At 37.0% G+C, this 24,778-nt stretch overlaps 1 protein-coding gene across 11 annotated transcripts in view; it reads left to right on the forward strand.

The window, feature by feature from the left end:
* Positions 1-24,778, forward strand: part of CEP85L (centrosomal protein 85L) — a 161,311-nt gene that overhangs the window by 49,350 nt on the left and 87,183 nt on the right. The window contains exon 3 of one of the 11 annotated variants that reach the window (XM_086317135.1): positions 14,757-14,916. The exons of 9 other annotated variants lie outside the window; for them this stretch is intronic. Coding sequence is in view for 1 of the 2 variants with exons in the window: in XM_086317132.1 (XP_086173258.1) it covers positions 23,586-23,607 (22 nt within the window). In the remaining variant the exon portion in view is untranslated. Of the gene's footprint in view, positions 1-14,756; positions 14,917-23,438; positions 23,608-24,778 lie in introns of those variants that run through there. One more of the 11 variants, XM_086317132.1, reaches the window with a different exon arrangement.

Genomic DNA, 24,778 nt, shown 5'->3' on the forward strand with positions numbered 1-24,778 from the left:
CTAAGTGGAGTTGAAAATAAAACAGGAAACTACTGTGATGTTTTAAAAAAGTGTATTATTAGTTATTTGGTCTCATCAATAAACTTTAAAAACGTTTTTGAGTATAGAATTGTGTGGAAAGGATACAGATCCGGAGATTTAAACGTTATAGAATGGATGTTCTGGGGTGGTTTTTTTTTTTTTTTTAGTGCTATTGCAAAGCTGTTTAAGCAAATCAGACAGTCTGTTAACTCTGTTTCCGTGTTGTGACTTCTGAAAAGTTTACTTGGATTCAGAGATAAATTTCACTTTTTTAAGCTTTGGCTTAGACATTCAAGATCAATGCTTTTTTTTTGGTCAGTTACTTCCCAGGTGCTGCAGTGGTAAAGAATCCACCTGCCGTGCAGGAGCTATAAGAGACACAGGTTCGATCCCTGGGTCAGGAAGATCCTGTGGAGTAGGAAATGGGAACCATTTTAGTATTCTTGCCTGGGAAATTCCATGGACAGAGGAGCCTGGTGGGCTACAGTCCATGGGGTTGCAAAGAGTCGGATGCGACTGAACATGCACTCATGCACCTTAATTTCCATAGAATATTATGATATTAATCTGGGTCCAGCTGCGAAATTTTCTTCCTGAGTTCTTCCAGGGAAAGCTTTAAAAAAAAAAAAAAATCCCTTCTTTTGCCCATATTAGGCCACACAGTGTCAGGGCTGTGATGCTATATTTTCTTAATGAGTGGCTGAAAAACTGAAAATACCTCATTGAGAATATGATAGTACTTTTTAAATAATTTCCAGAAACTCTTTGATTCTGCTCTGTATTATTATATATAATTACTTATCTTTTCTATTTCTGTTTAGAAAAATGCCTTTTCTCTTTATTCTTTGAATTAATTTAAAACTTATTTGTGTCAATAGCAAATATCACTGCTTTTCTCACTGAATAATTCATCAGGTGTTAAATACAAATCCCTATAATGTTTTAGGGATAAAGAACATGATTTTCACTTTCTTCTTGAATTGGGCTGATGTGTGAAGATGTTGTTTTCTTTTGGCCTTTCATTATTTCTTGCCATTACCTCCAAGTTGAACTCAAACTCCTTTTCCTGCTTGTTATTTAAATTAATACATAGAATCAGTGATTTTACTGGTATGTTACAGAGCACTGTACAAGATATTCAAATGGACAAAGAATCCATTGAGTTTAAGGCATTATCATAGAAGGTAGTGTTATTTAGAACCTATTATATATGGATGAAGCAATGTCAAAGTTTGAAGACAGAGGGCAAATAGGGCAAGAGTTCTAGGAAAGGATAGTAACGTGTAAGGGTGGTGCATGAAAATAAGGTGGAGTTATAGGATTCTTGGAAATTGGCAATAACAGAGACTTGGTGCTTCTGTGGAAAATGAGTCAGAATTATGGTTTGAGTGATAATACTGATAACAGATGACTTTGATTGCAATTGTTTGACTGTCAGGAGAGGTGCAGGGTACTCCTGTTAAAAAAATCAATTGTTTAAAAATTTTATCTAAAAATAGGGAATAGTTTTAGCAGGCTTGTTAAAGATTATTTATTTAGAATGAAAGCTTGTGTGTTTGCTGATGTAACACCTGATTCCAGTTAGTGTAGTTTTCTTGCCTGAATTTATGTCTTTCTGAAGTTCTCATGATTTCTGCTTTGTGAGAGCTGTTCATTGATTTTTTACCATCTCTGTTCTTTGGAAACTTTCCTGAGTTTTCTAATTTGTGATCTTTGTTTTTCCTTGTTGGATTTGCTTCATGTCATCATATCTGTTTAGTATAAAGGGCTCAGGGAAAAAAAGATCGTGGAGGATTATTGAGTGTTGAAAATAGCCTTGCATTAGAATGTAGCTAATAGGTTGATATTTCTAACATAATGTCAGCTTTAAAACCGACTGCATGAACCAAAGTTCTCACCTCATGGTATCATCGCGCAGTGCACAATCATGTATCTGTTTGCGGGGGCCAGGGCTCGGGGCGGGGGCTCGTTCTGTTGACACACAGCACAGCAGGCTGGCGGGGTGCACCGCTGGTTCATTTGTCCTTAGTTTGTGGGTCAGTGTGAGAGGCTGCATCTGGGGTTCATCTTTCTTGAATATTGATTTTAAGTAAAGAAATTTAAGTGGCTCATTAATCTGCTAATTGGTTGCCTATAAAAACACAGTCTGTGATTAAAAAATAAATAAATAAATAAAACATGCTGTGGATTAGATTATTCCATATCAGTGTCATGTGGATACTTTATATATGCTTTGCATATTAATACTTTGGTCTTTAATTATATCATTTTGTCATTCACTAACCGTAGGCTTACAAAGTGTTTGTTTTTTCTGATTTATAAAGTTAAATCTATCCTTATTAAATTCCAAACCTCATCAAATAACCTAAAAAATGTTTATCACCTTTGTACTAAACCCTCCAGCTGAGAATTGTGGTAGTGTACAATTATATTAATTTAAATAATATACATGAAATTTGGACCTGTTACCAAACACAACTGGAGTTTGTTTTAGAGTGTATCTGCAGAATATTTTAGTGAAGTTTTACTATTAACATTTGTCTTAGAAGAGGGTACATATTCCTTCTGGATTTCTGAGGCTTTGGCATGAAGTGCTGCATTATTTGGTTTGCTGTGACAATTTTTGGGTGAAATGTGTAAATGCATTTGAAATCTTAAAACCGATTATTTGCTGAGCAATATTCCACTATATGTATACATACCACATCTCCTTTGTCCATTCATCAATTGAAGGACATCTAGGTTGCTCCCCTGTCCTGGCTATTGTAAACAGTGCTTCTGTGAACATTGGGATGCATGTGTCTTTTTTGATTATGATTTTCTCAGAGTATATGCCCAGTAGTGGAGTTGCTAGGTCGTACGTTAGATTTATTCCTGGTTTTTTAAGGACTCTCCATATTGTAGTCCCTAATAGCTGTATCAGTTTATATTCCCACCAACAGTGTACGAGGGTTCCCTTAGCTCTAGTGAGATGGACGAACCTAGAGCCTGTTATACATAGTGAAGTAAGTCAGAAAGAGAAAAACAAATGTAGTGTATTAACGCGTATGTATGGAATCTAGAAAAATGATATCGATGAACCTATTTGCAGGGAAGGAAATGAGACGCAGAGGTGGAGAATGGACTTGTGGGCAGTGGGGGAGGGAGGGAGTGGGATGAATGGAGAGCAGCGTCAACAGACATACACTGTCGGGGCAAGATGGACAGCTGGTGAGGAGCTGCCGTGTGGCACGAGGGCCCAGTCTAGCTCTCGCTCATGACCTGGAGGGATGGGAGGGGAAGGGGAGGAAGGCTGCGGAGGGAGGGTATGTATGTATAATTATGGCTGATTTGCGTTGTCCTGTGGTAAAAACCAACACAATGTTGTAAAAATTTCTTAAAAATCAAAAAAAGATTATTGTTAAAACCTCAATATACATAGCAAATAACTGCATGATTTATATACTACATTGGACTGACTAGTAACAAAAACTCCCAATTTAATTCTTACCACAATTTACATACTATGCTTGATACAATATGTGTACTTACAGCCATTGTAAATTATTGTCATTTCCTTTCTGAAGATATCTAAGGTAGTTTATGGAAAACAGTAGTATAGCACTGTGTGATCCAGTGTGGTAGCCACTAGTAACATGGGGTTACTGAGTGCTTGAACTATGTCTACCCAAATTGAGATGTAAGATTCACACTGGATTTGAATAAAGAAAAGACTGTAAAATATCTTATTAATACTTTTTAATATTGATTGCATAATGATATATTTTAGATATAGTGGATTAAATAAGTTACTGAAGTTAGTTTTACCTTTTCCTTTTAATTTTTGATGTGATTGCTATAAAACTTAGAATTATAAATGTAGCTTGTATTATATTTTTATTGGACATTTGGTAGTGACAGTGTAATTTGTAAAGGGTTTACTTTCAGATTTCATGAGCATATATGTATGTTTATATATTTCCCAGTAGAAATGGCATTGGCTTCTCAAAATAACTCTTGTCCCTCTACTTAATACTCAATATAATAGAAATTTGTATCGATTAGCATTATTTCTATGATAAACTATATTCTGCTGTCAGTCTGGGAGTCCTAAGAGCATACTCCTGCTGTCATTTTGACAGTGCTAAAGGCCTCACTGCAGTGGAATTGCCCTGGTTCTTTTGGCGAACAGAAAGTTAATGTGGCTATGGTGAGATACAAATGTCTGGGTTAGGGGAGATTTTAGATAGGAGAATCCTTGAAATTCTAAAGAGTTCTCTTGCCCACTTAGAGGATAGAGTAAAGGAATAATGTCAGTAATTGTTGCTAGAATTCTCCAGTCGGGTGTGAAGTGCAGGCCCTCAGGCTTCATTAGGAGGAAGAGGGAATCTTACCCTGGAGTCTCAGAGCACACTTGGCTGCTAGACCAGCGGATACCCACGTGAAGCTGAGAAAGTAAAGAGTGTGATTGCACCAGTTTTTCATGTGTAAAGTTTGGTTGGAATTTGAGTGTTTAGGAGGGAAAAGCCTATCTTGCTACAAGCTTCTAAAATATGTTCTTTGCCAATAACATTATGCATGTGTTAGATAATTCAAATATGTAACCTGTAATAGTAAATTTTGAGTTCTTGTTTATCTTAGCAATTATTTATTTTTAAAAGATGATCATGGTTAAGTGGTATACCTCTGTATACTAAATGTAAATTTAATTTTTGAGGTAGACATAAAAGAACATGAATAAGTTTTACTTCAATTCCATGACATACTAAGTAAGCAGTACAGCTGTGAAGTAAGTCATCAGGCTTTAAACAAACTGAAAGGTACTGTCTAGTCAGACCTTTAGTGTTGTTTGCATGTAACTGATGTTCCAAGTGATGCTGGTCATTGATGTTCGTCATTTCTGAATCCTCAAGGTATTCTGTGCATCATCTGAAAAAATAACATACTCTTTTTTACTATTCCTCTTTATTTTAATGTTGTGTTTTTTGATTATTTAAAAACTTAAAATTCATACATGAATGTAGAATATATATTTATCATACAGACTCTAAATGCTTTAGGAATTAGAAATATCCAATTTTATAAGTGACCTTATATGAAAAAGTAACCTTTCTATGCTCTCTTCTGTGCAGCTTTTGGAATCTGTTCATTTATTCACTTCATAAACATTTATTGAATACTTACTCTGTTTCAAGAACTGCAGAGATCAACATGGAGAGGATTACATCAGAACGCAGCAGAGAAGGGACTCTCATACAGAAAAATACTTTAAAATTACCACTGAGTGATTTACTTTTAGCATGGTATTTTGAGATTTTAAATAATGCTAAATAAGAGTGTGACATTTTTGTATTTAACAAGTTGGAACACTAATTCGACATTAGCGGCGCCACTTTTTAGCTGTGGTAATTTGTTCATGGGGTGTCAGATTCCAGGGTGGGAGGAAATAGATCTGTGACGCGAGGAGATGAGCCTGCAGGACTACCAAATTGTAACGTAAGCCACACTGCAGATCACCTGTTTGTTCCGTGATTTTCTTTGCTGAGACCTGGAGGCCGTGTAAATAGCTGCTGTTGGCTCAGAGAGGAGAGTTGTCTTTGAAGTATACAGCACTTGTTGTATAGGGCATAACCTCGATGTGGTTCCAGACTTGAGTGATTAAGGGAGAAGCAAGAGGAGGAGAGGAGCCTGTCTAAAAAGGATTTACGTTTTCTTAGACTTGGCTCTGTAAGCTTCCATAGGAGCCGGCCTCTCGTGAATCACAAGGTGCCTGAGAGGCAGGCTCACATGCAGTTCTTTTATCTTTTAAAACTTGAGTTCGGAAATGTAGCTTTAAATAGTCTATTTGGGGCTAATTTTCAAGCATATTTATATATTTTACTAATGAAAAGGTAAGGTAGAATTAAATATTTTTTCTTTGATAATTCCCAACTGCTATATGTATTAGAGATAATTTTCTTACCTAATTAACCTCATTTATTTCAAATAGGAGGGACTGACAAAAGTGGACTTTAGTTTAATCATATCTTCATTAGTTAGTTGTTTTTACTAAGAAATAATAGGACTGTCGAATAGTATACATTCTGAGGTCATCTTGTGAATGTATGTCAAAAAGGAAGACGACGGGGAGGGAGGAGGGAGGAGGGTTCAGGATGGGGAACACATATACCTGTGGCGGATTCATTTCGATATTTGGCAAAACCAATACAATATTGTAAAGTTTAAAAATAAAATAAAATTTTAAAAAAAATTAAAAAAACAAAAAAACAAAAAGGAAGACGAATAAGAAAGGTTAACATTTGTTGCGTTGTGGTTATTTTATGAAGAAACTAAGGCCTTGTAAGGTAATGATTTGTTCAGTCATTTATTTATTCATGTAACCAATATTTATTGAGTGTATATTATGTGTCAGGTATTATGCTAAAGGTTAGAATTAAATAGACATTTTCTCTCTTCATTGTATGCATAAAGTCTAGTGGAGAAGACAAGACAGGAAATAATTATAAAAGATGAGATGGTTGGATGGCATCATTGACTTAATGGATATGAGTTTGAACCAGCTCTGGGAGATAGTGGAGGACAGGGGAGCCTGGCGTGCTACAGTCCCTGGAGTCTCAAAGAGTCAGACATGACTCAGTGACGAAACAATTGAAATGTAACTTACATACCATACAATTCACCCATTTAAAGTGGACAGCTTAGTGGCTTTTAGTATAGTCACAGAGTTGTATAAACATCATTGTATGAATTTTAGGACATTTTTACCACCCTAAAGAGAAACCCGACTCCCCTTAGCCACCACCCTCAACACCCCTATGCTCTCAACACTAGACAACCACTAATTTTGGAAGACATCATACAAATTTTCCAGGGCTCTGTTTTCTTTGCTTGTGTATTTTATTACAGTGAGTAAGTTTCATTACCTTACTTTGCTAAATGGTTTCTTTCTTTTTTTTTTTTTAATATATCTTTATTTATTTTAACTGGAGGCTAATTACTTTACAATATTGTATTGGTTTTGCCATACATCAACATGAATCCACTATGGGTGTACACGTATTCCCCATCCTGACCCCTCCTCCCACCTCCCTCCCCATACCATCCCTCTGGGTCATCCCAGTGCACTAGCTCCGAGCATCCTGTATCATGCATTGAACCTGGACTGGTGCTTCGTTTCATATATGATATTATACATATTTCAGTGCCATTCTCCCAAATCATCCCACCCTCACCCTCTCCCACAGAGTCCAAAAGACTGTTCTATACATCTGTGTCTCTTTTGCTGTCTTGCATACCTGGTTATCATTACCATCTTTCTAAATTCCATATATATGCGTTAGTATATTGTATTGGTGTTTTTCTTTCTGGCTTACTTCACTCTGTATAATAGGCTCCAGTTTCATCCACCTCATTAGAACTGATTCAAATGTATTCTTTTTAATGGCTGAGTAATACTTCATTGTGTATATATACCACAGCTTTCTTATCCATTCGTCTGCTGATGGACATCTAGGTTGTTCTGGTTTCCTTGGTGTGTATTCCCAGCAGTGGGATTGCTGGGTCGTATGGCAGTTCTATTTCCAGTTTTTTAAGGAATCTCCACACTGTTCTCCATAGTGGCTGTACTAGTTTGCATTCCCACCAACAGTGTAAGAGGGTTCCCTTTTCTCCATACCCTCTCCAGCATTTATTGCTTGTAGACTTTTGGATTGCAGCCATTCTGACTGGCGTGAAATGGTACTTCATTGTGGTTTTGATTTGCATTTCTCTGATAATGAGTGATGTTGAGCATCTTTTCATGTGTTTGTTAGCCATCTGTATGTCTTCTCTGGAGAAATGTCTGTTTAGTTCTTTGGCCCATTTTTTGATTGGGTCATTTATTTTTCTGGAATTGATCTGCAGGAGTTGCTTGTATATTTTTGAGATTAATTCTTTGTCAGTTGCTTCATTTGCTATTATTTTCTCTGATTCTGAAGTCTGTCTTTTCACCTTGCTTATAGTTTCCTTTGTTGTGCAGAAGCTTTTAATTTTAATTAGGTCCCATTTGTTTATTTTTGCTTTTATTTCCAATATTCTGGGAGGTGGGTCATAGAGGATCCTGCTGTGATGTATGTCGGAGAGTGTTTTGCCTATATTCTCCTCTAGGAGTTTTATAGTTTCTGGTCTTATGTTTAGATCTTTAATCCATTTTGAGTTTATAGAACACAAACAAAATAATGTGTTCTCGTTCTAGAACACAAACTAGAAAGTGTTCTAGTTTCATTCTTTTACAAGTGGTTGACCAGTTTTCCCAGCACCACTTGTTAAAGAGATTGTCTTTTCTCCATTGTATATTCTTGCCTCCTTTGTCAAAGATAAGGTGTCCATAGGTGTGTGGATTTATCTCTGGGCTTTCTATTTTGTTCCATTGATCTATATTTCTGTCTTTGTGCCAGTACCATACTGTCTTGATGACTGTGGCTCTGTAGTAGAGCCTGAAGTCAGGCAGGTTGATTCCTCCAGTTCCATTCTTTCTCAAGATTGCTTTGGCTATTCGAGGTTTTTTTGTATTTCCATACAAATCGTGAAATTATTTGTTCTAGCTCTGTGAAAAATACCGTTGGTAGCTTGATAGGGATTGCATTGAATCTATAGATTGCTTTGGGTAGTATACTCATTTTCACTATATTGATTCTTCCGATCCATGAACACGATATATTTCTCCATCTATTAGTGTCCTCTTTGATTTCTTTCACCAGTGTTTTATAGTTTTATATATATAGGTCTTTAGTTTCTTTAGGTAGATATATTCCTAAGTATTTTATTCTTTTCGTTGCAATGGTGAATGGAATTGTTCCTTAGTTTCTCTTTCTATTTTCTCATTATTAGTGTATAGGAATGCAAGGGATTTCTGTGTGTTGATTTTATATCCTGCAACCTTACTATATTGCTTGATAAGCTCTAGTCATTTTCTGGTGGAGTCTTTAGGGTTTTCTATGTAGAGGATCATGTCATCTGCAAACAGTGAGAGTTTTACTTCTTCTTTTCCAGTTTGGATTCCTTTTATTTCTTTTTCTGCTCTGATTGCTGTGGCCAAAACTTCCAAAACTATGTTGAATAGTAATAGTGAAAGTGGGCACCCTTGTCTTGTTCCTGACTTTAGAGGAAATGCTTTCAATTTTTCACCATTGAGGATAATGTTTGATGTGGGTTTTTTATGTTGAGGTATGTTCCTTCTATTCCTGCTTTCTGGAGAGTTTTTATCATAAACGGATGTTGAATTTTGTCAAAGGCTTTCTCTGCATCTATTGAGATAATCATATGGTTTTTATTTTTCAATTTGTTAATGTGGTGTATTACACTGATTGATTTGCGGATATTGAAGAATCCTTGCATCCCTGGGATAAAGCCCACTTGGTCATGATGTATGATCTTTTTAATGTGGTGTTGGCTTCTGATTGCTAGAATTTTGTTAAGGATTTTTGCATCTATGTTCATCTGTGATATTGGCCTGTAGTTTTCTTTTTTTGTGGCATCTTTGTCAGGTTTTGGTATTAGGGTGATGGTGGCCTCATAGAATGAGTTTGGAAGTTTACCTTCCTCTGCAATTTTCTGGAAGAGTTTGAGCAGGATAGGTGTTAGCTCTTCTCTAAATTTTTGGTAGAATTCAGCTGTGAAGCCGTCTGGACCTGGGCTTTTGTTTGCTGGGAGATTTCTGATTACAGTTTCCATTTCCGTGCTTGTGATGAGTCTGTTAAGATTTTCTTTTTCTTCCTGGTTCAGTTTTGGAAAGTTGTACTTTTCTAAGAATTTGTCCATTTCTTCCAGGTTGTCCATTTTATTGGCATATAATTGCTGATAGTAGTCTCATGATCCTTTGTATTTCTGTGTTGTCTGTTGTGATCTTTCCATTTCATTTCTAATTTTATTGATTTGATTTTTCTCCCTTTGTTTCTTGGTGAGTCTGACTAATGGTTTGTCAATTTTATTTATCCTCTCAAAGAACCAGCTTTTGGCTTTGTTGATTTTTGCTATGGTCTCTTTTGTTTCTTTCACATTTATTTCTGCCCTAATTTTTAAGATTTCTTTCATTCTACTAACCCTGGGGTTCTTTATTTCTTCCTTTTCTTGTTGTTTTAGGTGTAGAGTTAGGTTATTTATTTGACTTTTTTCTTGTTTCTTGAGGTATGCCTGTATTGCTATGAACCTTCCTCTTAGCATTGCTTTTACAGTGTCCCACAGGTTTTGGGTCGTTGTGTTTTCATTTTCATTCATTTTTGTGCATATTTTGATTTCTTTTTTGATTTCTTCTGTGATTTATTGGTTATTCAGCAGCGTGTTGTTCAGCCTCCATATGTTGGCATTTTTAATAGTTTTTCTCCTGTAATTCAGATCTAATCTTACTGCATTGTGGTCAGAAAAGATGCTTGGAATGATTTCAATTTTTTTGAATTTACCAAGGCTAGATTCATGGCCCAGGATGTGATCTATCCTGGAGAAGATTCTGTGTGCACTTGAGAAAAAGGTGAAATTCATTGTTTTGGGGTGAAATGTCTTATAGATATCAATTAGGTCTAACTGGTCTATTGTATCATTTAAAGTTTGTGTTTCCTTGTTAATTTTCTGTTTAGTTGATCTATCCATAGGTGTGAGTGGGGTATTAAAGTCTCCCACTATTACTGTGTTATTGTTAATTTCCCCTTTCATACTTGTTGGCATTTGTCTTACATATTGCGGTGCTCCTATGTTGGGTACATATATAATTGTTATATCTTCTTCTTGGATTGATCCTTTGATCATTATGTAGTGTCCTTCTTTGTCTCTTTTCACAGCCTTTGTTTTAAAGACTATTTTATCTGATATGAGTATTGCTACTCCTGCTTTCTTTTGGTCTCTATTTATGTGGAATATCTTTTTCCAGCCCTTCACTTTCAGTCTGTATGTGTCCCTTGTTTTGAGATGGGTCTCTTGTAGACAACATATATAGGGGTCTTGTTTTTGTATCCATTCAGCCAGTCTTTGTCTTTTGATTGGGGCATTCAACCCATTTACATTTAAGGTAGTTATTGATAAGTATGATCCCGTTGCCATTTACTTTATTGTTTGGGGTTCAAGTTTATACACCCTTTTTGTGATTTCTGTCTAGAGAAGATCGTTTAGCATTTGTTGGAGAGCTGGTTTGGTGGTGCTGAATTCTCTCAGCTTTTGCTTGTCTGTAAAGTTTTTGATTTCTCCTTCATATTTGAATGAGATCCTTGCTGAGTACAATAATCTGGGCTGTAGGTTATTTTCTTTCATCACTTTAATTATGTCCTGCCATTCCCTCCTGGCCTGAAGAGTTTCTATTGAAAGATCAGCTGTTATCCTTATGGGAATCCCCTTGTGTGTTATTTGTTGTTTTTCCCTTGCTGCTTTTAATATTTGTTCTTTGTGTTTGATCTTTGTTAATTTGATTAATATGTGTCTTGGGGTGTTTCGCCTTTGGTTTATCCTGTTTGGGACTCTCTGAGTTTCTTGGACTTGGGTGATTATTTCGTTCCCCATTTTAGGTAAGTTTTCAACTATTATCTCCTTCAACTATTTTCTCATGGTCTTTTTTTTTTGTCTTCTTCTTCTGGGACTCCTGTGATTCTAATGTTGGGGTGTTTAACATTGTCCCAGAGGTCTCTGAGATAGTCCTCATTTCTTTTAATTCTTTTTTCTTTTTTCCTCTCTGATTCATTTATTTCTACCATTCTATCTTCTACCTCACTAATCCTATCTTCTGCCTCCTTATTCTACTATTTGTTCCCTCCAGAGTGTTTTTTATATCATTTATTGCATTATTCATTATATATTGACTCTTTTTTATTTCTTCTAGGTCCTTGTTAAGCCTTTCTTGCATATTCTCAATCCTTGTCTCCAGGCCATTTATCTGTGATTCCATTTTGTTTTCAAGATTTTGGATCATTTTCACTATCATTATTCAGAATTCTTTATCAGGTAGATTGCCTGTCTCTTCCTCTTTTGTTTGGTTTGATGGGCATTTATCCTGTTCCTTTACCTGCTGGGCATTCCTCTGTCTCTTCATCTTGTTTATATTTCTGTGTTTGGGGTGGCCTTTCTGTATTCTGGCAGTTTGTGGAGTTCTCTTTATTGTGGAGTTTCCTCACTGTGGGTGGGGTTGTATGGGTGGCTTATCAAGGTTTCCTGGTTAGGGAAGCTTGTGTCCCTGTTCTGGTGGGTGGAGCTGAATTTCTTCTCTCTGGAGTGCATTGAAGTGTCCAATAATGAGTTATGAGATGTCAGTGGCTTTGGAGTGAGTTTGGGCAGCCTGTATATTGAAGCTCAGGGCTATGTCCCTGTGTTGCTGGAGAATGTGCATGGTATGTCTTGCTCTGGAACTTGTTGGCCCTTGGGTGGTGCTTGGTTTCAGTGTAGGTATGGAGGCGTTTGATGAGCTCCTGTTGATTAATGTTCCCTGAAGTCAGGAGTTCTCTGGTGTTCTCAGGATTCGGACTTAAGCCTCCTGCTTCTGGTTTTCAGTCTTATTTTTACAGTAGCCTCAAGACTTCTCCATCTATACAGCACCATTGATAAAACATCTAGGTTAAAGATGAAAAGTTTCTCCACAGTGAGGGACACCCAGAGAGGTTCACAGAGTTACATGGAGAAGAGAAGAGAGAGGAGGGAGATAGAGGTGACCAGAATGAGATGAGGTGGAATCAAGAGAGGAGAGAGCAACTAGCCAGTAATCACTTCCTTATGTGTGGTCCACAGTCTGGACCACTCAGAGATGTTCATGGAGTTATACAGAGAAGAGAAGAGGGAGGAAAGAGACAGAGGTGGCCAGGAGGATAAAGGCGGGGAGTCAAAAGGAGACAGATCCAGCCAGTAATCAGTTCCCTAAGTGTTCTCCACTGTCCGGAACACACAAAGAGATTCACAGAGTTGGGAAGAGAGGAGAAGGGGGAGGGAGGCGATATAGGTGACCTGGTGGAGAAAAAGGAGAGTCCAAAGGGGGAGAGAGCAGCCAAGCCAGTAATCTCACTCCCAAGTAAAAATGGGTACTGAAGATTGGGTTCTTAAAGGTACAAAATTGATAACAAATACCAAAAAGCAATGATTAAAAATCTGGAGTAGAGGTTGGATTTTCAAAAAAACATTAAAGAAAAAAAAAAAGTCACAAAAATTGTAAAATATATATATATATATATATGAAGTTTGCTTTAAAAAATAGGGTCTCTTTTTTTTTTGCAAAGTAATAGTAGGTTATAAAAATGAAAATTAAAGGAGTAATAGAGGACTTAAAAATAAAAAAATTAAAGAATTATAGTAAAAATAGTAAAAATATATCTGGGACTTTCTCTGGTGGTGGTGTGGGTAGTTCATTTTCGGATAGTTCCTTGATCCGCCTTATATTTCTCAAGATCTATACGCCCCTTCCTGTGTAGTTGGTACTAACTACAGGGTTTTAATCTATTGCACCTGTCTCTGTTTTAGCTGCTTCTGTTTGCTGGTCTCTTCAGTGTCTAATTTCCGCCCTGACACAAGGGGGCAGTGGTGGACAGTTTTTTAGGCTCACTTGTTCAGTCGTGCTGTGGGGAGGGAGGGACGCTGCAAACAAATAACACTGGCGTGTGTTCACACTGTCTCGGCCACACTGGGTTTGCCCCTGCTCACAGGCGTGTGTACTTTCCCTGTCTACACTGCTTAGGCTCTAGGTTGCTCTGCCGGGAAGTGTCCGATGCTGGCCCTGGGCTGCATGCACCTTCCAGGTCTAAGCCGCTCAGGTTCAGGCACTCGGGTAGTCCTCAGAGGCGCAGACTCAGTTGGGCCTGCGTTTTTGAGCAGCTCAGGTGACCAGGTGTTTGGCCAGCATGGTCGCTGCGACTTATCGCTGCTCGGTTTTCTGGGTGTACAGCCGGCGTACCTTCTCAGGCGGATGTTGACCATCCAGAATCTCAAGAAGTCTTAGTTAGCAATAAGCCTGCTTGCAGTTTGGTAGCTGATGCCTCTCTAGAGCCGCGATTGCCCCCTTCCGGCTCTGGCTGCCCTCCCCTGCCTGTCACTGGAGGGTTGTGGGCCGGTCTGCAGCCGGCTAGCTTTGCTCAGTCCTTTGCTCTGTGAGCGGGCCTGGCGGTGTCTTAGGTTAGGGCTTTTTGCGTGGTAGCTATCCCCCAGTGTGGTTTGCTCTCCCAAGTTAGTTCCCTCAGATTGCCCTCAGGGCATTCAGGCCCGGTCCTTACTCTAAGCAATGCAGCCCACGCCTCCCTGCCCAGCCCCCGCTTGCTAGCAGCGGGTGCAGGTGTCTGCGCTGCTGCTCCGCTGGGGCAGTTACCGTTGGGCACTTAATCTGTGGGTTTTAATTATTTATTTATTTTTCCTCCTGGTTATGTTGCCCTCTGTGGTTCCAAGGCTCGCCACAGGCTCGGCAGTGAGAGTGTTTCCTGGTGTTTGAAAACTTCTCTCTTTTTTAAGACTCCCTTCCCAGGATGGAGCTCCGTCCTTACCTCTTTTGTCTCTCTTTTTATCTTTTATATTTTTTCTTACCTCCTTTTGAAGACAGTGGGCTGCTTTTCTGGGTGCCTGATGTCCTCTGCCGGCATTCAGAAGTTGTTTTGTGGAATTTTCTCAGTGTTCAAATGTTCTTTTGATGAATTTGTGGGGGAGAAAGTGGTCTCCCTGTCTTATTCCTCAACCATCTTAGGACCGCCTTTCCTAAATGGTTTCTTTAAAACACCTCAGCTTAATGTAAAATATCTTCTCGTTCTTACCCCTTTTTTTCTTTTTTACAGAATATTTTAATTGTTACTAAGGTAAAAAGATGGAGAAGGAAATGGCAACCCACTCCAGTGTTCTTGCCTGGAGAATCCCATGAACGGAGAAGCCTGGTAGGCTGCAGTCCATGGGGTCGCACAGAGTCGGACACGACTGAAGCGACTTGGCAGCAGCAAGGTAAAAAGAAGGTGAAATGGTAAACCTACATGTACACAATGCCAAAGTTATACAGGTATAAATTCTAACACATGGCAGTATTATTTCAGATATTCTGTGCTCATCCCCATACCTTAGGTAATATTTTAAGCAAATTGAGAGTTCCTTCTTAAACTTTAATTAAAGTAGTAGTAATATTTATTTTGCATTTACTATGTGTAAGGCATTATAAGAGGTTTACGTGATTGTTTAAGTTAATAAAAAAATTACGTTAGGTACAATTCTATATCCATTCTGTAGGTGACATAAATGATATTTAGACTGTTCTCTAACTTGTTTCCCTATTTAATTAAGGTTCATTTCATTGGTGAACAACCTTATGTTGCTGTAACTTCATAGCTTTGGCACTTTCAGGGCTCTTGATGATGGATACTCCCATAACATGGTCTCCAGAAAATTACAGTAAATTAGATAGTCAGTTGACCTTAACCTTAATGAGAATATGTGCTGTATATTTTTGCAATGTGAGGTTTTATAGTTCTGATGTGGTGGTTGTTCAATCACTAAGTCATGTCTGACTCTTTGTGACACCATGGATTGTAGCATGCCAGGCTCCCCTGTCCTCCACTATCTCCCAGAGTTTGTTCAAATTCATGTCCATTGAGTCAGTGATGCCATCCAACCATCTCATTCTCTGCTGTCCTCTTCTCCTTTTGCCTTCAGTCTTTCCCAGCCTCAGGATCTTTTCCAGTGAGTTTGCTCTTTGCATCAGGTGACCAAAGTATTGGAGCTTCAGCTTCAGCATCGGTCCTTCCAATGAATTTTCAGGACTACTTTCCTATAAGATTGAGTGGTTTAATCTCCTTGCAATCCAAGGGATTCTGGAGTCTTCTCCAGCACCACAATTCAAAAGGAACAATTCTTTGGTGCTCAATCTTCTTTATGGTCCAACTCTCAAATCCGTACATGACTACTGGAAAAACCATAGATTTGACTGTACGGACCTTTGTTGGCAAAGTAATGTCTCTGCTTTTTAATATTCTGTCTAGGTTTGTCATAGCTTCTGTACACGATTAAAAATTTTTTCACTATAGAATCCTTCTAAGGTAAAATACCTTGGACATGGAACAACAGACTGGTTCCAAATTGGGAAAGGAGTATGTCAAGGCTGTATATTGTCACCCTGCTTATTTAACTTCTGTGCAGAGTACATCATGAGAAACGCTGGGCTGGATAAAGTACAGGCTGGAATCAAGATTGCTAGGAGAAACATCAATAACCTCAGATATGCAGATGACACCACCCTTATGGCAGAAAGTGAAGAGGAACTAAAGAGCCTCTTGATGAAAGTGAAAGAGAAGAGTGAAAAGTTGGCTTAAAGCTCAACATTCAGAAAACGAAGATCATGGCATCTGGTACCATCACTTCATGGCAAATAGATGGGGAAACAATAGAAACAGTGACTTTATTTTTGGGGGCTCCAAAAATCACTGCAGATGGTGACTACAGCCATGAAATTAAAAGATGTTTGCTCCTTGGAAGAAAAGTTATGACCAACCTAGACAGCATATTAAAAAGCAGATACATTACTTTGCCAACAAAGGTCCATCTAGTCAAAGCTTTGGTTTTTCCAGTAGTCATGTATGGATGTGAGAGTTGGACTATAAAGAAAGCTGAGCCCTGAAGAATTGATGCTTTTGAACTATGGTGTTGGAGAAGACTCTTGAGAAGTCCCTTGAACAGCAAAGAGATCCAACCAGTCCAACCTAAAGGAGATAAGTCCTGAATATTCATTGGAAGGACTGATGCTGAAGCTGAAACTCCAATACTTTGGCCACCTGATGCGAAGAACTGACTCATGGGGAAAGACCCTGATGCTGGGAATAATTGAAGGCTGGAGGAGAAGGGGATGACAGAGAATGAGATGGTTGGATGGCATCACTGACTCAATGGACATGAGTTTGAGTAAGCTCTGGGAGTTGGTGATGGACAGGGAAGCCTGGTGTGCTGCAGTCCATGAGGTTGCAAAGAGTCGGATGTGACTGAGTGACTGAACTGAACTGAATTGAAGGTAAAATACAATTACCTTCTCTTTACTGAGAGAAAGTAAAAAATAAAACTTAGAAGATGTTAATAACATATCTGGGGTTGCACAGCTGTTCAAGTGATGGAGCTGAGGTTCTTCAAATCTAACTCTAAAGGTATACCCTTACCCACACCATTAGATATCTGTTCTTAAAGTGAGACACTAGAGGAGGAAAACGGAGAGGTGTAGTATAGTGTGTAGGATAGGATAGGTAACACTAGACTGAGAAACAGGAGACTGGGATTCTGTTTTGAGATCTGTACTTGGTCAAGTAATCTAACCTTTATGGATTTAGTTCTTCATTTGCATATGGAATTAGGTCAGAAGTTACACACAGAATACTTTTTTGCTTGTGAAATCAAATAATTTCAAGGCAGTATTCAAAACAATTATGATTTATGTTCATTTACAAACCAAATAACTGTTTTCCTTAGCCCTGCATCTCTACTTAATTTTCTTGTTAATCTACATTTTTGCTGAAAAGAAAATATTTGAATTTAAAACTTTAAATGTGACGTATAAGAGCATTTCAGCTGTAGTAAATTTGCAGAAATTAAAATTGTTTGTTGGAGGTATATTTTGTATCTTTTTGGACCTCATTTTTACTTTCATTGTTATCCGTCCATCCATCCATCCATTCATACACTCAGGTTTTTCTATCATTTTGCATCTTAGCATGGTAGAATATGACTTCCTGAGCCTGACCCAGCTGACTGACCTGAATGTAGTCCACTTTTGAGACCTGTGTTGAACCCAGGTATTTCTGACCTGGAAAGACTCTCAGTCAGACAGCCATGGGTTTAGAGTAGAGGTTAATGACTTCATATCTCCCCAGACATGTAGGTGGTTAGAGGACCAGATGCTAATTTTTTTGTCAGCTCTATCATAAAGTAACAGTTTTTTTTTCCTGAGAAAATTTGAATTTTCAAAATCAGTCTTCATAATTTGAGATCATTACAATTTGATTTATAAACATTTTTAGAGAGAAAGAACACTTGCAGCTCTTTGCAAGTAAACTGCTGATGAGACAATCTAAATTGAAACTCGTAAGAGATATCTAGAAAATGGTACAGTTGAAAGAAATTTTAAAAGCCTTTCAAGAACATAAAAATACTACAGTTTTGGTGTAAATACAAAAAGGAGCTTCTTTTTTTTTTTTAAACTGACCAACTTTTAAAATGAGTTTTGCCTTGAATTGTTGACCTCTTTAAACAGTACCTAGATTGTCCTTTAAGTTGCCAATAATCTGACTGCAGATCAGAAATGCTCCCCCCACTTTAAAAACCAGCTTTTCATCTTATTTTACATAAACTTACAAAATGAAGTTTCTTAGTTTGTTGTGAATGATTGGTAAGAGTGTACAAAAAGGGCTTGAGAACTAACTTGTGAACAGTATAGACTTCTATAATTATTTTAAACAAGTAATTTTAGAACTTGTCACTCAATTTCTGCCTCAGTAGGATTTGAAGTGACTTCACAAAATACAATTGAGAAATATAAAATAGTTAAGAAAAAATGGTGATTGGTGATAATGATTAGACAATAACTAAATGAGAACCAAGATTTGCACATAATTGTGTATTATTACTGTCAAGTACAATTGCTGAAATAGTAGGTCATATGTTTGGCAGTAGGGAAACAGAAGCTTCTCATTATAACAAGTAAAAGCAAGCAGTTCAGGAAAGTATGCTTTTCATGATCTTGATACCTGATACACAGTTCTCCTCATGTTCTTGATGGTTATTTCTGTATGATTCTTTAATGCAATCATTCTCAGTTTCTATGCAGATACCATAGTGCCAAAATAGGATTTAATATTTTAGGTATATCTTTTGTAAACATTTAGCTGGATTTAAAAATTATGTGAACAGTTCTTTGAGTGGATTTTTACTTACTGTGATTGTTAAATTTTGATTTTTAACCATATTGTATACTTTCTGTTCTGCTTTTCTCAAGCTTTTTCTTTCTTACCTTTTTTTGATTCACTTTTTCTCTCATGACATTTTCCTTCTAGTGTATCACAAGTTATACACACATATCTTTAAAAAATCTTTACTGAGCTATAATTCATATACTGTATAATTCACCCATTTAAAGTATACAGTTTAATGCTTCTTAATATATTCTCAGAATTGTTCAACTGTTATACAATCAAATTTTAGAACATTTTTTAGCTCCTCCTCCCCTAAGAAATCTGTAATCTCTCTCTCTCCATCTTTCCTTCCATCCCCTTAAGCGGTCACTTATCTGTATAAGTTTCTTTGTTCTGAACATTTCAGATAGAGTCATCTAATATGTTGTCCTTTGTTACTGATTTTCACTTAGTGTAATGTTTTCTAGATTCATTCATGTTGGAACACATATCAATCAATACTTCTTTTCATTACTGTATAATATTCCACTGTAACACTTTTTATTTATCCATTTATCAGTTGATGGATGTTGAGTTATTTTGACTTTTTGACTACTAATAATACCTCTATGGATATGTTTTCATTTCTCTTTGGTGTATACCTTGGAGTGGAACTGTTGGATCATATGGTAACTCTTATTTTTGATTTTTTAGGAACTGCCAAACTGTTTCTTAAACAGCAGTACTATTTTACACTCCTGTCAGCTTTGTATGAGAGTTCCAATTTCTCCACCTCCTTGCCAACACTTATTATCTGTCATTTGGATGATAGCCATCCTAATGGATGTGAAATGGTGTCTCATTGTGGTTTTGAATTGCATTTCCCTAAAAATGTTGAGCATCTTTTTGTGTGCTTTAATAAGACCATCTGTTGATCTTGGGAGAAATGACTTTTCAAATTTCACATCCATTTTTACATTGGGTAATTTGTATATTTATTATATAATCTAATTGTGTTTCTCATATAATCTGAAGTCCCTAACAGATGTATAATTGCAAAGATTTTCTCCCATTTTATGGGCTGTCCTTTCACTTTCCTGATGGTATCATTTGTAGCAAAATTTTTAAAAATTTTATTCAGTTCCAATTTATCTTTATTTTCTTTTGTTGCTTGGGCTTTTGGTGTTGTATCTGACAGATACTCCCTGACTTAAAGGTCATGAAGATTTACGCCTATGGTTTCTTCTAAGGATTATATAGTTTCAGCTGTTACATTTAGGCCTGCGATTCATTTTGAGCAATACTTGTTGAAAGTATAAGAGAGGAATCCAGCTTTATATTTTTTTGCTTGTGGCTGTACAGTTTTGAGCTCTCCCTATTCTTTTAGTTGTTTAGAAATTATAATATGCATCTCTAACTTGACTATAATGTTAGAATGCTGTTCCATCCTTGTTTTGTTCATCATAGTTGATATTTTGGTTTTCTTTGCCCTCTTTTTGTTAACCCACAAGTTGGATATTGTTATATAACCATTGGTGTTCTTAGGTTTAATCACACGTTTATTTTTTTTTTTTTTAATCTTGTTTTTACAACTCAGGACTCATTTTTCTTTTTTAGTGAAAGAACCTTAAATGTTAGTATGATTTTAGTGACTCTCTTGGTGATAAGCTCTGTTTTTGTTTAGCTGGATTATATATTTTGCCTTTGATCTTGGAAGATAGCTTAGTGCTCCAAACAATTCTTGGGTGCCAGTTATTTACTGTTAACTTTCAGGAGCTATTTCACTGTGCTCTGGATTCCATTATTGCTATAAAGAAGCTGGCTATCATTCTGAGACTTGTTGTATGAATAAGCTGCCTTTTCTCTCCAGTGCATTTCATACTGTGTGGTGCTTTGTAGTTTCCTTATGATAAGCTGTAGTTCTGTCCTGCAGCTGTGTGTGTGTAATGGTGAAATTGTAAACCCTGAGGAGGGCTATTTTCATATTTTATTGTGAATAATATATTTGTATAGTCTTTTCTGCCTAGTACAGTGCCTTGTACATTATACATTGCTAGAAGATTGTTTGGTTGAATATTATTGAATTTCCTTATATAGCTCTTTTCCTACCAGAGTATAGTTAAGAATATTTTAAAAATATTTACCTAACAATGTAAGGAATGCTTAGAAATGTTCATTTGTTTAAAAAAATGGGGAGAGTTAAATGTGGCTTAAATTTTTTTTTTTCTCATGATACATTATCACGGCATTAGCAGGAACGGGAAAAAGTCATGGTATTCTATAAAACTTAATTATTGCCTTTGGGTTAGGCTTAATATTTTTATTTAAAATGTAAAATACTATATTTTATATTGAATGAAAATACAAGCTGTTATTTTTAAAATCAGAATATTTTAATATATTTATACAGTTTCCTGATTATTTTTTAATTGTAAACATTTATGATTTCTTCTTATACTATAGATCTGGAAGGTGTGGTTTTTTAAAAAATTTAATTCCTTTTTACTATAAGAAAGAATAGAGAGACTGTCCCTACATGTAAGAAGATAGAATCAATCTGGCATGAATTGCCAGGTAAGAATAAGATGACAGTGATTTTGTTCAGAATCCAGAACTTTTGTTGTCTTAAATGTAATTCACTTGCATTATCAGGTTACAGCAGTGTCCTCTTCTTCTCTTTTTCCCCCTATAAGCTGAAATCTGTCTGCAATCATTAGCTTTTCTGTGTTCTCTGTGAATACTATGGACCCTGCCCTCTGGCTTTTAAAAGGACTACCTTCTGTGGTTTCAGATTTCACTGTTCTAACTTAGATACTGCTGGATGCCATCATAATAACTTGCCTTTGAGATTTGTGGCTACAATTAGGTGGTATAATGAAGCACATTAGGAAATGCGTTGCATCTGCCTCTAATTGTGTTTCATTAGGCAAAATAAATTAATTTTCAATTCATCTCTGAGAATGGTCGTTTTTTTTCAGGTATCTATCCTATCAAATGTTTAATTCTTTTTTCATTAATTTATGTTGTGTGTGTGCATGTGTATGTATGTGCATATGTATGTGGATAGAATAAACTTTAATTCTGAGTTTTCACAGAACAAATTCTGAATGTCACAGTAAATCAATTTCTACAATGAACCTCAAATACTGTTGATAGTTGGACTTGAGATATTTAATCTTGAAATTGAAGGTTTCAGAACTGAAATCAGTCACAGGTGTACTGAATAGAACATTGTACTGAATAGAATAGCAGAATCACTTATTAAAAAGTGATGTTTCCTGGACCTTCTCTACTCTTGAATTGAATGAGAATCTCTTGGAGTAGGGCTCCAGATACCAGGTAACTGTGTTTTGTGCTGAAATTTGAGAACTTTAGATGTAAGTGAGTTTTGGAGTAAATTCTATTCTTAATGTAATGTTCTATGAACAGGATATATTACAGTAGCTTTTAGATTTGTAGGAGTAAATACTAGTGTGATGTAGAATTGGTTTGTATCACCAATTGTTGATTTTCTATGCAGTTTGAAAATATCAAGCTGGCAAAGGTAGACAGGAAGTTAGCACATGTTCAGACAGAAGTAGCATCCAGGACTGGTGAAGTTTCAGCTGGTCTCAGAAGTTTCAGCTGTGGCATGGAATGTGAGACAGTCACTTCATATATAATTCAGACTTTAGAAGCGGCGTTCTTTGATATTTCAGACTCTCAGAGGTGACACAATAAAACATCTTTGCAGAAGTTTGGCTAAATGGTAAATTTATGCTCTTTGGAAAGAAAATAAGACATTGTGTAAAGTAGAATGTAAAAGTATCCTTTCTTTCTCTCCTCTTTCTACCTGTGTTTATTAAGTTTTGAGTATATTCCTCCAGATCATTTATGTGCCCATGAATATGTGTGTACTTATATACACAGCTTCCCTCGTAGCTCAGTCAGTAAAGGATCTGCCTGCAGTGCAGAAGACCTGGCTTTGATTTCTGGGTCATGAAGATCCCTTGGAGAAGAAAATGTTAACCCACTCCAGTATTCTTGCCTGAGAAATCCCATGGACGGAGGAGCCTGGTGGGCTACAGTCCATGGCGTTGCAAGAGTTGGACACGACTGAGCGACTAAACCACCACCACATATTCCTCCAGATCATTTATCTGCCCGTGGATATGTGTGTTTGTTTGCATGTTTTAAATATTGATGTATACATATTACCCCTCTTCTTCCAAAGGCTGTAACAGTTTTATGTCCTATCATCGTAGGATATTAGCAATCATTAATAGTTTTATGTGTATAGTAGGGAATGCACTTTTACTGTTTAGTGAGTTTAGCATCTTTTTTTAAAAAATAAGTATTCTTTTTAAAAACATTTATTTTATTGAAATATTTTCCTGGCTTCATACTTGGATCAGTTAGTGTTCTTAATCAGCAGAAGAAACTGACTGGATGATTGAGAACAGGAGGAATTTATTTAAGGGTGTTCTGTTAACTCAAAATTTCTGAGGAGCATTGGAGAACCAGGCTTAGGGTTAAGCTTCCAGGTAATACGCCTCAGGCGCCTCTGAGAACGGACACTCTCCTGCCCCATTGGAGGAACCAACCGATGCCGCCCAGTTATTGCCCCTTCTGTGCCAGCACTTGGTTTGGCCACCTCTACTGTTGTCATTGGGAGGCTAATGTGTCTGCTGTTGCCAGAAATGGTAGCTCCACACAGAGCCCATTTTCTCATGTGACTCACTTCCAAACTGAAATCTGTGCAGGTGCTTCTGAATGTCTGTATCGTCGTTGCAGGGTATGTTGGGAATTTAAGGTCTAAAATTTATTTTGGGAGGTTGGCTTTATAATATGGGAATTTTCTTGAGTATGAAAGGGTTTTGCAGAAGCTGATGGGAACCTGTAATATGGTAAGTTACAGTGATATTTTGTGATACTTATTCTTTCATCTGTAATATTTTTCCCCTTCCATCTCCAGGTGACTAAATTCTGTGCAGAGACCTCTTGGAATTATATTTTTAAAACAGTTTGCCCGGCTCTTTCTCATCTGAATCTTCTTATGATTTCCTCAGCATTTCTTTTCCTGTTACTTTATTTAAAACAATATCAAAACTCATAAGTAATATTTAAATATATGAGTCAAACATTATGGAAAGACATAGAGAACAAACTGTAAAAGTTACATTTCACCATCTACCCCTGCACTTCAAATTGCTATCACCTTTCAATCCACTCCAGCACTCTTGCCTGGAAAATCCCATGGATGGAGGAGCCTAATAGGCTACAGTCCATGGGGTCGCAAAGAGTCGGACACGACTGAGTGACTTCACTTTCACTTTCTGTATATCATGTGATAAAATGATAATCTTTGATTTTAGTTAGGCATATTTGATGGCGGTTTGGCATTTGATAGTAAGTCCATTGAGTGTAGAGGCCCTTTGGGCTTTATTTATTCTTTGGGCTTCCATATTGCCTACTACAGCTGTTCCTATGTTTGGGATAGTATTATGTGAAGGTCTGATCTATGGCAATAGCTATGCAGTTATTTTGGAAGTAAAAATGTACAACCTGGGAATTTAGTAAATGTTCAGAGAAAGATAGGAATCAAAGTAGACGTCAGGTGGTCTAGCTTAGGAAAATAGATCATTGAGGATGCCATTAAGGGAGACTGAGAATGTAGAAACTACTCTCCATCTGCAAATATATTGCTAGAACCCTTTCTGTTTATTTTCCATTACTGAAGGAGCACCTTTACCCATATTTCTGATTTGCTTTCGAGTGTGGAGAGGTACTACAGTGTTCAGGTTGGGCCTAGATTTCCACAGTTGAGGAAAGACACTAAGAGATACCATTTTTTAAGTAAAGTTAGAAGTTGTGTCTGAGGCTTCAATGATTTATCATGAATAAAACCTTTCAATGGGGAGATGGATTTTTCTTTGAAGGCATAGTACTTTGGTTAAATAGCATGA

Source organism: Bos grunniens, chromosome 9 (genome assembly GCF_055505025.1).
Source record: "Bos grunniens cultivar Pamir isolate PY7600 chromosome 9, Bosgru_T2T1.0, whole genome shotgun sequence".
NCBI lineage: Eukaryota > Metazoa > Chordata > Mammalia > Artiodactyla > Bovidae > Bos > Bos grunniens.